Source organism: Pecten maximus, chromosome 11 (genome assembly GCF_902652985.1).
Source record: "Pecten maximus chromosome 11, xPecMax1.1, whole genome shotgun sequence".
Classification (NCBI taxonomy): Eukaryota; Metazoa; Mollusca; class Bivalvia; order Pectinida; family Pectinidae; genus Pecten; species Pecten maximus.
In genome coordinates, this window is record NC_047025.1 from 30,327,581 (window position 1) to 30,341,195 (window position 13,615).

At 41.2% G+C, this 13,615-nt stretch overlaps 2 protein-coding genes across 2 annotated transcripts; both read left to right on the forward strand.

Moving 5' to 3' along the window:
- The first annotated feature begins 5,339 nt into the window (after positions 1 to 5,339).
- On the forward strand, positions 5,340 to 5,972 carry LOC117338552. The gene has a single exon (XM_033899909.1). It carries the CDS (start codon positions 5,340 to 5,342, stop codon positions 5,970 to 5,972), a length of 633 nt encoding a protein of 210 aa, XP_033755800.1.
- A 495-nt stretch (positions 5,973 to 6,467) lies between these two features.
- On the forward strand, positions 6,468 to 7,067 carry LOC117338553. Its single transcript, XM_033899910.1, has one exon. It carries the CDS (start codon positions 6,468 to 6,470, stop codon positions 7,065 to 7,067), a length of 600 nt encoding a protein of 199 aa, XP_033755801.1.
- Positions 7,068 to 13,615: the final 6,548 nt, after the last annotated feature.

Genomic DNA, 13,615 nt, shown 5'->3' on the forward strand with positions numbered 1-13,615 from the left:
GCAATAGCAAAATATGATAACCTGTCATGGCAAAATGAGATTATGCGGTGTCAAAATGATAAAAATCCACAAACGGCACAATAATGAAAACGCGACATGGCAAAATAATGAAAACCCGAAATGACAATATAATGAAAACCTGCAATGCCAAATAATGAAAACCCGCAATGGCAAAATAATGAAAACCCGAAATGGCAAAATAATGAAAACCCGAAATGGCAAAATAATGAAAACCCGCAATGGCAAAACAATAAAAACCCACAATGGAAAAATTATGAAAACCCGCAACGAAAATACGCAAAAGGCAAACAAAAAACAAAACAAAAACAAAAATTCGCAAAAGGCAAAATAACGAACAGCTAGGTGCAAGAGTGAAATAAACACAAAAGAACACGTGTAGGTGTACTATGAAACCTGAACTAAATATTGGGTGACATATACAGCACATCATCATCAGATGTGGGCTGTTTAAATCGCCCGTCGTCCATACTCCGTCCATTTCTAAGAAAGTGCATTTAAATTCCATATGTAAGTTGCCCTTATTCCTAGCAGTGCATTTTAAATTTTGAGACTGATCGGAAAACAAAGTGGCCGACAGTCGGCCAGTTGAAGTTTGCTATCTGTAGGAAAGAGGAAAGAAGATAAAAGATCAACCGTTTAATGAATCAATAAACAACTTCCAATTATGAGCAATAGGATACATCAGGGATCTCTTGTTTATTTTACAGTAGGTACGAAGTAAGTTGCGTCAACTTTTTTATTATCTACATTTTTTTGTACACGTAGCTAAATATCGTAGAATTCAGAAATACCGAATAAGACCCATACTTTCCTGGCCCGATCAGTGAGAATCAAATCCCGACAGGTTTTATGACTGGCAAGTTGAATTCCTAATATACGAACAGATCACAGACTCAGCATCCTGGAGACTCATTACTCTGGATATGTGGAGATTATGTATATCGAAAGAATATTGTCACAGAATAACAGGACAAATTGCAAGAACAAAATCACGTTCGTTCCGCTATGAAGACATGTGGATAGCCTGTTTGAGCTCTCTAGACGGTAGGGCATCATCTGTGAGAAAAGAAGGGAAAGAGCAAGTTAAAGGACCATTAAGGAAAATACTAAGATAAAAAGGGCAAATTGTCATCCGTACATAAAGGGGTTATTGTAAAACATCCAGAGGATCCATCGCGGCCAGTCATGCTATCCCACCAGACTCCCCCGAAATATCTTTGTACATTGAAGTACAAAACACCCAAGGAGAAAGTCACGGAATAAGTATATAAGATTCGACACAAGATATACGACGCGTCATATATCGGAAAGGCCTAGACAAGATTTGGAGAACCTCTTGGAGAAAAATGCAGAAAAACTACAAGATCAGGATGGAAACAGTCAGGAGTCCCAGACCAATAAATCATAGATCATGATGCAGAACAAAAGCATGTCGTCGACTGAGAAAGTGATCGACAGAGACGGCCATACGCGGCAGAGGACCAGTTCTAAACCGGGACGAGGGGGCCCATAGTCTCTCGCACATATATGATCGTAGCGCAGCAAAATCGACATGCAAAATGTTTGCCACTTCATTGTACATAGCACCTTAGTGTTAATTCGCCCAGCTGGTCATTTGTCTGATGAAGGTGGTAGAGTGTAGTCACTTATAAACACCACGCTTAAATCTTGTACTAGATGTGATATACCAAAGTTCATTCATATGGATACATTAATATTCTGTATACCGGAACACTATCAGTCTGGATACATAGATATTCTGTATACAGGAATCACAATGATTATATGGATATTCTGTATGGATCGGAAAAGCTTCAAGTATCAGTGACCGGAAAGTATAGAAAGAGGAATGTGCTTCATGTTGCATATATATGTACTCATTAACCCCAAAAATCGGAGAGGAGGGAAGAAGACGGAAGGGGTTCAATGTTTAAATCAGAATTCCTGTGACGAACACATTCAGTTGTATGAAGTATCAGAGATGTACCTGTTCGAATAAACAAACGTGTCTTTACATGCTTGTGTTTAATGCCCATTTTTCATCACGAATTGCCTTCAAGAACTATATATATTATGTTTAGTCTCCACTTTCTTAATTTAACGTGTACCAGATGTTGCCAGACTGCCAAACTCGCCTCAGGCTTGCCGTTCGACAGAAAGAAAATATAAATGCGATTAAAAATGACATTTACTATAACTGCATTCAAATAGATTGTGAGAAATATTTGATTAATGGAAATTAAATACGAAATATTGGAAAACAGCAGGCAGTGTACCCAGATTGGTCAATCATTTCATCACGGTTGCAATAACAGGAAAAGCTTTGAATCTTAGTATCATTTTAAAAGTACAGTATTATACCGATATATGTATGGTTTCCTTAGTAACATTTTAACAGTACAGTATTATACCGATATATGTGTGGTTTCCTAAGTAATATTTTAACAGTACAGTATTATACCGATATATGTGTGGTTTCCTAAGTAACATTTTAACAGTACAGTATTATACCGATATATGTATGGTTTCCTTAGTAACATTTTAACAGTACAGTATTATACCGATATATGTATGGTTTCCTAAGTAACATTTTAACAGTACAGTATTATACCGATATATGTATGGTTTCCTTAGTAACATTTTAACATTACAGTATTATACCGATATATGTATGGTTCCCTAAGTAACATTTTAACAGTACAGTATTATACCGATATATGTATGGTTTCCTTAGTAACATTTTAACATTACAGTATTATACCGATATATGTATGGTTCCCTAAGTAACATTTTAACAGTACAGTATTATACCGATATATGTATGGTTTCCTTAGTTACATTTTAACAGTACAGTATTATACCGATATTGAATGGTTTCCTAGGTGACATTTTAACAGTACAGTATTATACCGATATATGCATGGTTTCCTTAGTAACATTTTAACAATACAGTATTATACCGATATATGTATGGTTTCCTTAGTAACATTTTAACAGTTCAGTATTATACCGATATATGTATGGTTTCCTTAGTAACATTTTAACAGTACAGTATTATACCGATATATGTATGGTTTCCTTAGTAACATTTTAACAGTACAGTATTATACCGATATATGTATGGTTTCCTTAGTAACATTTTAACATTACAGTATTATACCGATATATGTATGGTTCCCTAAGTAACATTTTAACAGTACAGTATTATACCGATATATGTATGGTTTCCTTAGTTACATTTTAACAGTACAGTATTATACCGATATTGAATGGTTTCCTAGGTGACATTTTAACAGTACAGTATTATACCGATATATGCATGGTTTCCTTAGTAACATTTTAACAATACAGTATTATACCGATATATGTATGGTTTCCTTAGTAACATTTTAACAGTTCAGTATTATACCGATATATGTATGGTTTCCTTAGTAACATTTTAACAGTACAGTATTATACCGATATATGTATGGTTTCCTTAGTAACATTTTAACAGTACAGTATTATACCGATATATGTATGGTTTCCTTAGTAACATTTTAACATTACAGTATTATACCGATATATGTATGGTTCCCTAAGTAACATTTTAACAGTACAGTATTATACCGATATATGTATGGTTTCCTTAGTAACATTTTAACATTACAGTATTATACCGATATATGTATGGTTCCCTAAGTAACATTTTAACAGTACAGTATTATACCGATATATGTATGGTTTCCTAAGTAACATTTTAACAGTACAGTATTATACCGATATATGTATGGTTTCCTTAGTTACATTTTAACAATACAGTATTATACCGATATTGAATGGTTTCCTAGGTGACATTTTAACAGTACAGTATTATACCGATATATGCATGGTTTCCTTAGTAACATTTTAACAGTACAGTATTGTACATATGTATGTATGGTTTCCTAAGTGACATTTTAACAGTACAGTATCATACCGATATATGTATGGTTTCCTTAGTTACATTTTAACAATACAGTATTATACCGATATTGAATGGTTTCCTAGGTGACATTTTAACAGTACAGTATTATACCGATATATGCATGGTTTCCTTAGTAACATTTTAACAGTACAGTATTGTACATATGTATGTATGGTTTCCTAAGTGACATTTTAACAGTACAGTATTATACCGATATATGTATGGTTTCCTTTGTAACATTTTAACAGTACAGTATTATACCGATATATGTATGGTTTCCTAAGTAACATTTTAAAAGTACAGTATTATACCGATATATATATGGTTTCCTTAGTAACATTTTAACAATACAGTATTATACCGATATATGTATGGTTTCCTTAGTAACATTTTAACAATACAGTATTATACCGATATATGTATGGTTTCCTTAGTAACATTTTAACAGTACAGTATTATACCGATATATGTATGGTTTCCTTAGTAACATTTTAACAGTTCAGTATTATACCGATATATGTATTGTTTCCTAAGTGACATTTTAACAGTACAGTATTATACCGATATATGTATGGTTTCCTTAGTAACATTTTAACAATACAGTATTATACCGATATATGTATGGTTTCCTTAGTAGCATTTTAACAATACAGTATTATACCGATATATGTATGGTTTCCTTAGTAACATTTTAACAGTACAGTATTATACCGATATATGTATGGTTTCCTTAGTAACATTTTAACAGTACAGTATTATACCGATATATGTATGGTTTCCTTAGTAACATTTTAACAGTACAGTATTATACCGATATATGTATGGTTTCCTTAGTAGCATTTTAACAATACAGTATTATACCGATATATATATATGGTTTCCTTAGAAGATACGTTTTAGATATTGACATCAACACGTGATGTAGATATGATGACACCTGATGTAGATATGATGACACGTGATCTAGATACGATGACACGTGATGTAGATATGATGATACATGATGTAGATATGATGACACGTGATGTAGACTATGATGACACGAGATGTAGATATGATGACACGTGATGTAGGCTATGATGACACGTGATGTAGATATGATGATACGTGATGTAAATATGATGGTACGTGATGTAGATATGATGACACGTGATGTAGATATGATGACACGTTTTAGGTATTGACATCAGCACGTGATGTAGATATGATGACACGTGATGTAGATATGATGACACGTTTTAGGTATTAGGAATAATTGGCCACATAGACACATGACGTTGGTGAGAGTGAGTGGTCACATAGACACATGACGCCTGTGAGAGTTAGTGGTCACATAGACATGACGTTAGTGAGAGTAAGTTGTCACATAGACATGACGTTGGTGAGAGGGAGTGGTCACATAGACATGACGCTGGTGAGAGTGAGTGGTCACATAGACATGACGTTGTCGAGAGTTAGTGGTCACATAAACATGACGTTGGTGAGAGTTAGTGGTCACATAGACATGATGCTGGTGAGAGTTAGTGGTCACATAGACATGATGCTGGTGAGAGTTAGTGGTCACATAGACATGATGCTGGTGAGAGTTAGTGGTCACATAGACATGATGCTGGTGAGAGTTAGTGGTCACATAGACATGATACTGGTGAGAGTTAGTGGTCACATAGACATGATGCTAGTGAGAGTTAGTGGTCACATAGACATGACGTTGGTGAGAGTTAATGGTCACATAGACATGACGTTGGTGAGAGTTAGTGGTCACATAGACATGACGTTGGTGAGAGTGAGTGGTCACATAGACATGATGCTGGTGAGAGTTAGTGGTCACATAGACATGACGTTGGTGAGAGTGAGTGGTCACATAGACATGATGCTGGTGAGAGTTAGTGGTCACATAGACATGACGTTGGTGAGAGTTAGTGGTCACATAGACATGACGTTGGTGAGAGTTAGTGGTCACATAGACATGACGTTGGTGAGAGTTAGTGGTCACATAGACACATGACGCCTGTGAGAGTTAGTGGTCACATAGACATGACGTTGGTGAGAGTTAGTGGTCACATAGACATGACGTTGGTGAGAGTTAGTGGTCACATAGACATGACGTTGGTGAGAGTTAGTGGTCACATAGACATGATGCTGGTGAGAGTTAGTGGTCACATAGACATGATGCTGGTGAGAGTTAGTGGTCACATAGACATGATGCCGGTGAGAGTTAGTGGTCACATAGACACATGACGTTGGTGAGAGTTAGTGGTCACATAGACATGACGTTGGTGAGAGTTAGTGGTCACATAGACATGACGTTGGTGAGAGTTAGTGGTCACATAGACATGACGTTGGTGAGAGTTAGTGGTCACATAGACATGATGCCGGTGAGAGTTAGTGGTCACATAGACATGATGCTGGTGAGAGTTAGTGGTCACATAGACATGATGCTGGTGAGAGTTAGTGGTCACATAGACACATGATGCTGGTGAGAGTTAGTGGTCACATAGACATGACGTTGGTGAGAGTGAGTGGTCACATAGACATGATGCTGGTGAGAGTTAGTGGTCACATAGACATGATGCTGGTGAGAGTGAGTGGTCACATAGACATGATGTTGGTGAGAGTGAGTGGTCACATAGACATGACGTTGGTGAGAGTGAGTGGTCACATAGACATGACGTTGGTGAGAGTTAGTGGTCACATAGACATGACGTTGGTGAGAGTGAGTGGTCACATAGACATGATGCTGGTGAGAGTTAGTGGTCACATAGACATGACGTTGGTGAGAGTTAGTGGTCACATAGACATGACGTTGGTGAGAGTAAGTGGTCACATAGACATGACGTTGGTGAGAATGAGTGGTCACATAGACATGATGCTAGTGAGAGTTAGTGGTCACATAGACATGACGCTGGTGAGAGTTAGTGATCACATAGACATGATGCTGGTGAGAGTGAGTGGTCACATAGACATGATGTTGGTGAGAGTTAATGGTCACATAGACATGACGCTGGTGAGAGTGAGTGGTCACATAGACATGACGTTGGTGAGAGTTAATGGTCACATAGACATAACGTTGGTAAGAGTGAGTGGTCACATAGACACATGACGCTGGTGAGAGTTAGTGGTCACATAGACATGACGTTGGTGAGAGTTAGTGGTCACATAGACATGACGTTGGTGAGAGTTAGTGGTCACATAGACATGATGCTGGTGAGAGTTAGTGGTCACATAGACATGATGCTGGTGAGAGTGAGTGGTCACATAGACATGACGTTGGTGAGAGTGAGTGGTCACATAGACATGATGTTGGTGAGAGTTAGTGGTCACATAGACGCATGACGTTGGTGAGAGTTAGTGGTCACATAGACATGATGCTGGTGAGAGTTAGTGGTCACATAGACATGACGTTGGTGAGAGTAAGTGGTCACATAGACGCATGACGTTGGTGAGAGTTAGTGGTCACATAGACATGATGCTGGTGAGAGTTAGTGGGCACATAGACATGACGTTGGTGAGAGTTAGTGGTCACATAGACATGACGTTGGTGAGAGTTAGTGGTCACATAGACATGATGCTGGTGAGAGTTAGTGGTCACATAGACATGACGTTGGTGAGAGTTAGTGGTCACATAGACATGATGCAGGTGAGAGTTAGTGGTCACATAGACATGATGCAGGTGAGAGTTAGTGGTCACATAGACATGACGTTGGTGAGAGTTAGTGGTCACATATACATGACGCTGGTGAGAGTGAGTGGTCACATAGACATGACGTTGGTGAGAGTTAGTGGTCACATAGACATGATGCTAGTGAGAGTTTAGTGGTCACATAGACATGATGCTGGTGAGAGTTTGTGGTCACATAGACATGATGCTGGTGAGAGTTTGTGGTCACATAGACATGATGCTGGTGAGAGTAAGTGATCGCAGACTCGAGTCATGTTTGTTGAATCTATTTATAGAGTGCAGTGTACACATTTTAAATGCGTTTATTCTTGCGAGTTGTTTCCCCTCTTTTGATTTTGAAATAAGTCACCTGTTAGTGTTTAAATTCGTGATAAGTTCTGGTATTCTGTGTCTACCTAACGTTATCCCCTCACTCTGTCCGTCACAGAATAACATATCTAGTATTATATTACAGAGATTTCAAAAGGAAAATTATGCGCATTTTTAGTTATTCAAACAAAAATACAAATATATCTAAATTCAGTTTAAAATTCCAACTTAACTCCTCTTTTATATTTGAACGTATGAATTTCCATTCTGATATATTTTTTAATTATGGTGTGACGTATGTTAATCTAATTCTGACGCCTTAATACCCAAACACGTATCAAGTTAAAACATATCACTATGCCACAGAGCCCGCTTACTTATCTTACCGCGAGGCTTACAATATAATTATTTACATTATATATATGAATGTCTTTTATGAGTATCATCTTTCAAATTTCAAAGCGATGGGTATTGTTACTGTTGAAACAAACCTCGTGACAATGGGAATGAATACGGACTTAAAAATTATCAGGATATTGGGAGATGATTTAAGTCATATCAACGTGTTTGATTTCATTTAAATTTGTCATTTCTTCACAAATATTTGTCGTAACATCAGGATAATGTTGCAAAATTACTATGAATATTTCTCCTCGAGCGAACGCTGTGTGTCATTCCTCTCCTACTGACAATACCAGTGCCATGTGCCGACACAATTTAAAGAAAAAAACGCTCAACAAATTTGCATGTATCATATTAAAGTATTTACATAAATTTTCTATTATATCACGGAGCGATTACAACTTTACTCGGCACATAATGGAGGGTAACTCAATACAATATTTATGATGTTCCAACTATAAAACCAGTTTCATCGATCCTCAGCCATTACCCTATTTTCCACGGCGATGAAAAATTAAAAATGAAGCAGATAATCTAATGGAAACTCCATATGAACAAATGTCAAGCCTGAATTAAAAAAGAATCTCGATTTTTTAATCTAGAAAATTGTTTTTTTCGTTTCAACACTCTCCTAAGATTGAATAAAAACCTCCTCCAATGTATTGAATTCGATCGAGAAACATGGAAGATAGGTATAAATATAGAGCGCCATGATCGACTCTTTTCTCTCCCCATTACGTAACGGAGGCAGAATTTAATTTCATATTTCTATTGCCTTTTAATGACATTTTTGTTTGGGTTTATATGTGAATATTGTACAATCGAAATTCTCGTAACACTCGTGCAACTCTCTATAAACTCAATTATTACTACAGAAATGTACTAGTATAAAGTTTTATAAACAGTTTCTCTTCGATTCACGTGCGTTTTATTACATTTATCTATCCCTAATTGCGTCACATATTTGTTCGCGCGGCGGCACGGCACACATCCCATGGATCGTGTTGTTACGGAATCATCGCGGATCTTATATTATGCCTGGCGTACAATTCCCTAGAGAATCCGATCTCTATTTCCTAGGCTAATTGATCGCATCAATGAGTATGATTCCAGAGGATTTGAATGGGAGGGTAGACGGGGAAAGGGAGGGTAGACGGGGAAAGGGAGGGTAGACAGGGAAAGGAAGGTAGACGGGGAAAGGGAGAGGTAGACGGGGAAAGGGAGAGTAGACGAGGAAAGGGAGGGTAGACGTGGAAAGGGAGAGTAGACGGGGAAAGGGAGGGTAGACGGGAAAGGGAGGGTAGACGGGAAAGGGAGGGTAGACGGGAAAGGGAGGGTAGACGGGGAAAGGGAGGGTAGACGGGGAAAGGGAGGGTAGACGGGGAAAGGGAGGTAGCCGGGAAAGGGAGAGTAGACGGGGACAGGGAGGGGTAGACGGGGAAAGGGAGGGTAGACAGGGAAAGGGAGGGGTAGACGGGAAAGGGAGGGTAGACGGGGAAAGGGAGGGTAGACGGGGAAAGGGAGGAGTAGACAGGGACAGGGAGGGTAGACAGGGGAAAGGGAGGGTAGACGGGGAAAGGAAGGGTAGACGTGGAAAGGGAGAGTAGACGAGGAAAGGGAGGGTAGACGTGGAAAGGGAGAGTAGACGAGGGGAGGGGACAGGAAAGGGAGGGTAGACGGGAGGAAGGGAGAGGGAAGGAGGGAAAGGGAGGGTAGACAGGGAAAGGGAGGGTAGACGGGGAAAGGAAGGGTAGACAGGGAAAGGGAGGGTAGACAGGGAAGGGAGAGTAGACGGGAAAGGGAGGGTAGACGGGGAAAGGAAGGGTAGACGGGAAAGGGAGGGTAGACAGGGAAAGGGAGGGTAGACGGGAAAGGGAGGGTAGACAGGGAAAGGGAGGGTAGACGGGGAAAGGGAGAGTAGACGGGAAAGGGAGGGGTAGACAGGGAAAGGGAGGGTAGACAGGGAAAGGGAGGGTAGACGGGGAAAGGAAGGGTAGACGGGAAAGGGAGAGTAGCTGAGAAAAAGGGAGGGTAGACGGGAAAGGGAGAGTAGACGGGAAAGGGAGGGTAGACGGGAAAGGGAGGTAGACGGGGAAAGGGAGGGTAGACAGGGAAAGGGAGAGGTAGACGGGGAAAGGGAGGAGTAGACGGGAAAGGGAGAGTAGACGGGAAAGGGAGGGTAGAACGGGAAAGGGAGAGTAGACGGGAAAGGGAGGGAACGGAAGGGAGGTAGACAGGGAAAGGGAGGGTAGACGGGAAAGGGAGGGTAGACAGGGAAAAGGGAGAGTAGACGGGGAAAGGGAGGGTAGACGGGGAAAGGGAGAGTAGACGGGGAAAGGGAGGGTAGACGGGAAAGGGAGGGTAGACGGGAAAGGGAGGGTAGACGGGGAAAGGGAGAGTAGACGGGGAAAGGGAGGGTAGACGTGGAAAGGGAAGGTAGACGGGAAAAGGGGGGGTAGACAGGGAAAGGGAGGGTAGACGGGAAAGGGAGGGTAGACGGGGAAAGGGATGGTAGACGGGAAAAGGGAGGGTAGACGGGGAAAGGGAGGGTGGACGGGGAAAGGGAGGTAGACGGGGAAAGGGAGGGTAGACGGGGAAAGGAGAGTAGACGAGGAAAGGGAGGGTAGACGGGAAAGGGGGGTAGACAGGGAAAGGGAGGGTAGACGGGGAAAGGGAGGGTAGACGGGGAAAGGGAGGGTAGACGGGAAAGGGAGAGGTAGACGGGGAAAGGGAGGGTAGACGGGGAAAGGGAGGGTAGACGGGGAAAGGGAGAGTAGACGGGGAAAGGGAGGGTAGACGGGAAAGGGAGGGTAGACGGGGAAAGGGAGGGTAGATGGGGAAAGGGAGGTAGACGAGGGAAGGGAGAGTAGACGGGAAAGGGGGGGTAGACAGGGAAAGGGAGGAGTAGACGGGGAAAGGGAGGGTAGACGGGGGAAAGGGAAAGAGAGGGTAGACGGGGAAAGGGAGAGTAGACGGGAAAGAGAGGGTAGACGGAAGGAGGAAAGGGAGGGAGGTAGACAGGGAAAGGGAGAGGTAGACGGGAAAGGGAGAGTAGAGGGAAAGGGAGGGTAGACGGGGAAAGGGAGGGTAGACGGGAAAGGGAGGTAGACGGGAAAGGGAGAGAGACGGGGAAAGGGGGAGGGTAAGGGAAAAAGGAAGGTAGACGGGGGAAGGGAGGGTAGAAGGGGAAAGGGAGGGTAGACGGGAAAAGGGAGGGTAGACGGGGAAAGGGAGGGTAGACGGGGAAAAGTAGGGAAAGAGGGTAGACAGGGAAAGGGAGAGTAGACGGAAAGGGAGGTAGACGGGGAAGGAAAAGGGAGAGGGTAGACGGGGAAAGGAGGTAGCGGGAAGGCGGAGGTAGACGGGGAAAAGGAGGGAGACGGGGAAGGGAGGGTAGACGGGAAAGGGAGGGTAGATGGGGAAGGGAGGGTAACGGGAAAAAGGAAAGTAGACGGGAAAGGGAGGGTAGACGGGGAAGGGAGGGTAGACGGGGAAAGGGAGGGTAGACGGGAAAAGGGAGGGTAGACGGGGAAGGGAGGGTAACGGGAAAAAGGAAAGTAGACGGGGAAAGGGAGGGTAGACGGGGAAAGGGAGGGTAGACGGGGAAAGGGAGGGTAGACGGGGAAAGGGAGGGTAGACGGGAAAGGGAAGGTAGACGTGGGAAAGGGAGGGTAGACGTGGAAAGGGATTTTGCAGGGTAGCTATGGGCGGGCAGGGATTATCAGAAGGACGGACGATGGAGGAATGAGGGATTATAATCTAGAGTGGGTCTAGAGAGTAAGGAATGGCAAGATTCGTGTGGGTTGGGTGTAGTTAGGGAGGGGGAAGAAATAACCAGAAGCGAAATGTGGGTACTTAGGGGTCGGGGGGGGGGGGGGGGGGGATGGTCAAAGGAAGGATGTTAAAGTATGGTTGGAGTGAAGTGGGGAGCGATGATCGAAGTGATAGACGAAAAAGGATGGTTGAGAATGGTCTGTACAGAGAATGGGGGGGGGGGGGGGGGGGTATTCAAAAATGTCTCAGAAAATTATTAATTATTAATTATATTCACAACCATAGGAAAACTCGCGAATGCCTCTGGAATATTGTTCAATCTCTATTGAATCTCAGATATGTCAGTCCAACATCAGTCTGTGTGTACATACTATATTAGTTATAAAAGGGAAAGGTCAAAAGTTGTGAAGTAAATGATTTTTTTTTTTTTTTTTTGATTTTTTTAAAAATGGAATAATGTATTAAGTAAGCCTGTAACGTCACTGTTAATTCTTGGTTGCCTGGGTATGATAATAACCCCACTCCTCTTGGGAAGGAATTTAGATTTGATTATGTGTAAATGAGGAAGGGACGAGCGTGGATATTAATCTCATCAATCCCCTAACTTAACAACCAGCCTTTGTTAAACTGGCTACAATTTATATCAAAGGGAAAATTTGATCATCCAAGTTTGACAACTTTAATTATCCTTCTTTAGCCTTTTAGCGATGGAGTTTATTGTGTATGATTTTTCCTGTCGAAATCACTTGCCCGGCAGGCCAAGTTATGTTGCATAACCCGAGTCTATAGAAGGGAGAAGATTCTAGCATCAATATAAACAACAAAGGGGCGGCATGATAGAGGTGTAATTACCGGGGGGTCGGGCACAATAGATGGCATTCTCACCTGTGAACCACGACAATACCTGTCTTCCCCGCCGCCCTATTCACTATAAGGCATAATAATGGGACTGAATTCTAAGGGAGATAATTCAATATTAAAACAAAGTGACACCGACATTCAGAACGATGGTGTCAACTCGCCAATAAATACTTATAAAAATACCATTATATCGCATAGACGGGTTATACATTAGGGAGATCGGGCGGATACAGTTTCTTATTAAAGTGTTAGGTCATTGTAATATCCCTCTAATCTAACAAACATTTGTGGACAGGTTAAAATGACCTAAGGCTTATATTATCTATATACAATGTATTAAACAAGCTAGACATATCACGTGATCTGTTATACAGGTAATTCTGTAATCTATTGTTGAATTCCGATTTTCGTGTCTGTATTTTATATATGTCTATACGTACACATATATTTGTTAAAATATCATCTACCGTTTTTTTTAGTTACCATACAGTATACTGCTGATGATATATACATTAAAATTGTTATTTTAACCCGCATCCTACTCTGATTTTAAGAATAATTTCACGTTTTCGTTGTAAAACTTCAATGAAGTCTTACTATTTTCTGTGTAAATGAGATTTAAA

Excerpts from the sequence above, each read along its gene's own strand:
- LOC117338552 (XM_033899909.1), top strand. The coding sequence starts at position 5,340 with ATGACGTTGGTGAGAGGGAGTGGTCACATAGACATGACGCTGGTGAGA.
- LOC117338553 (XM_033899910.1), top strand. The coding sequence starts at position 6,468 with ATGACGTTGGTGAGAGTGAGTGGTCACATAGACATGATGCTGGTGAGA.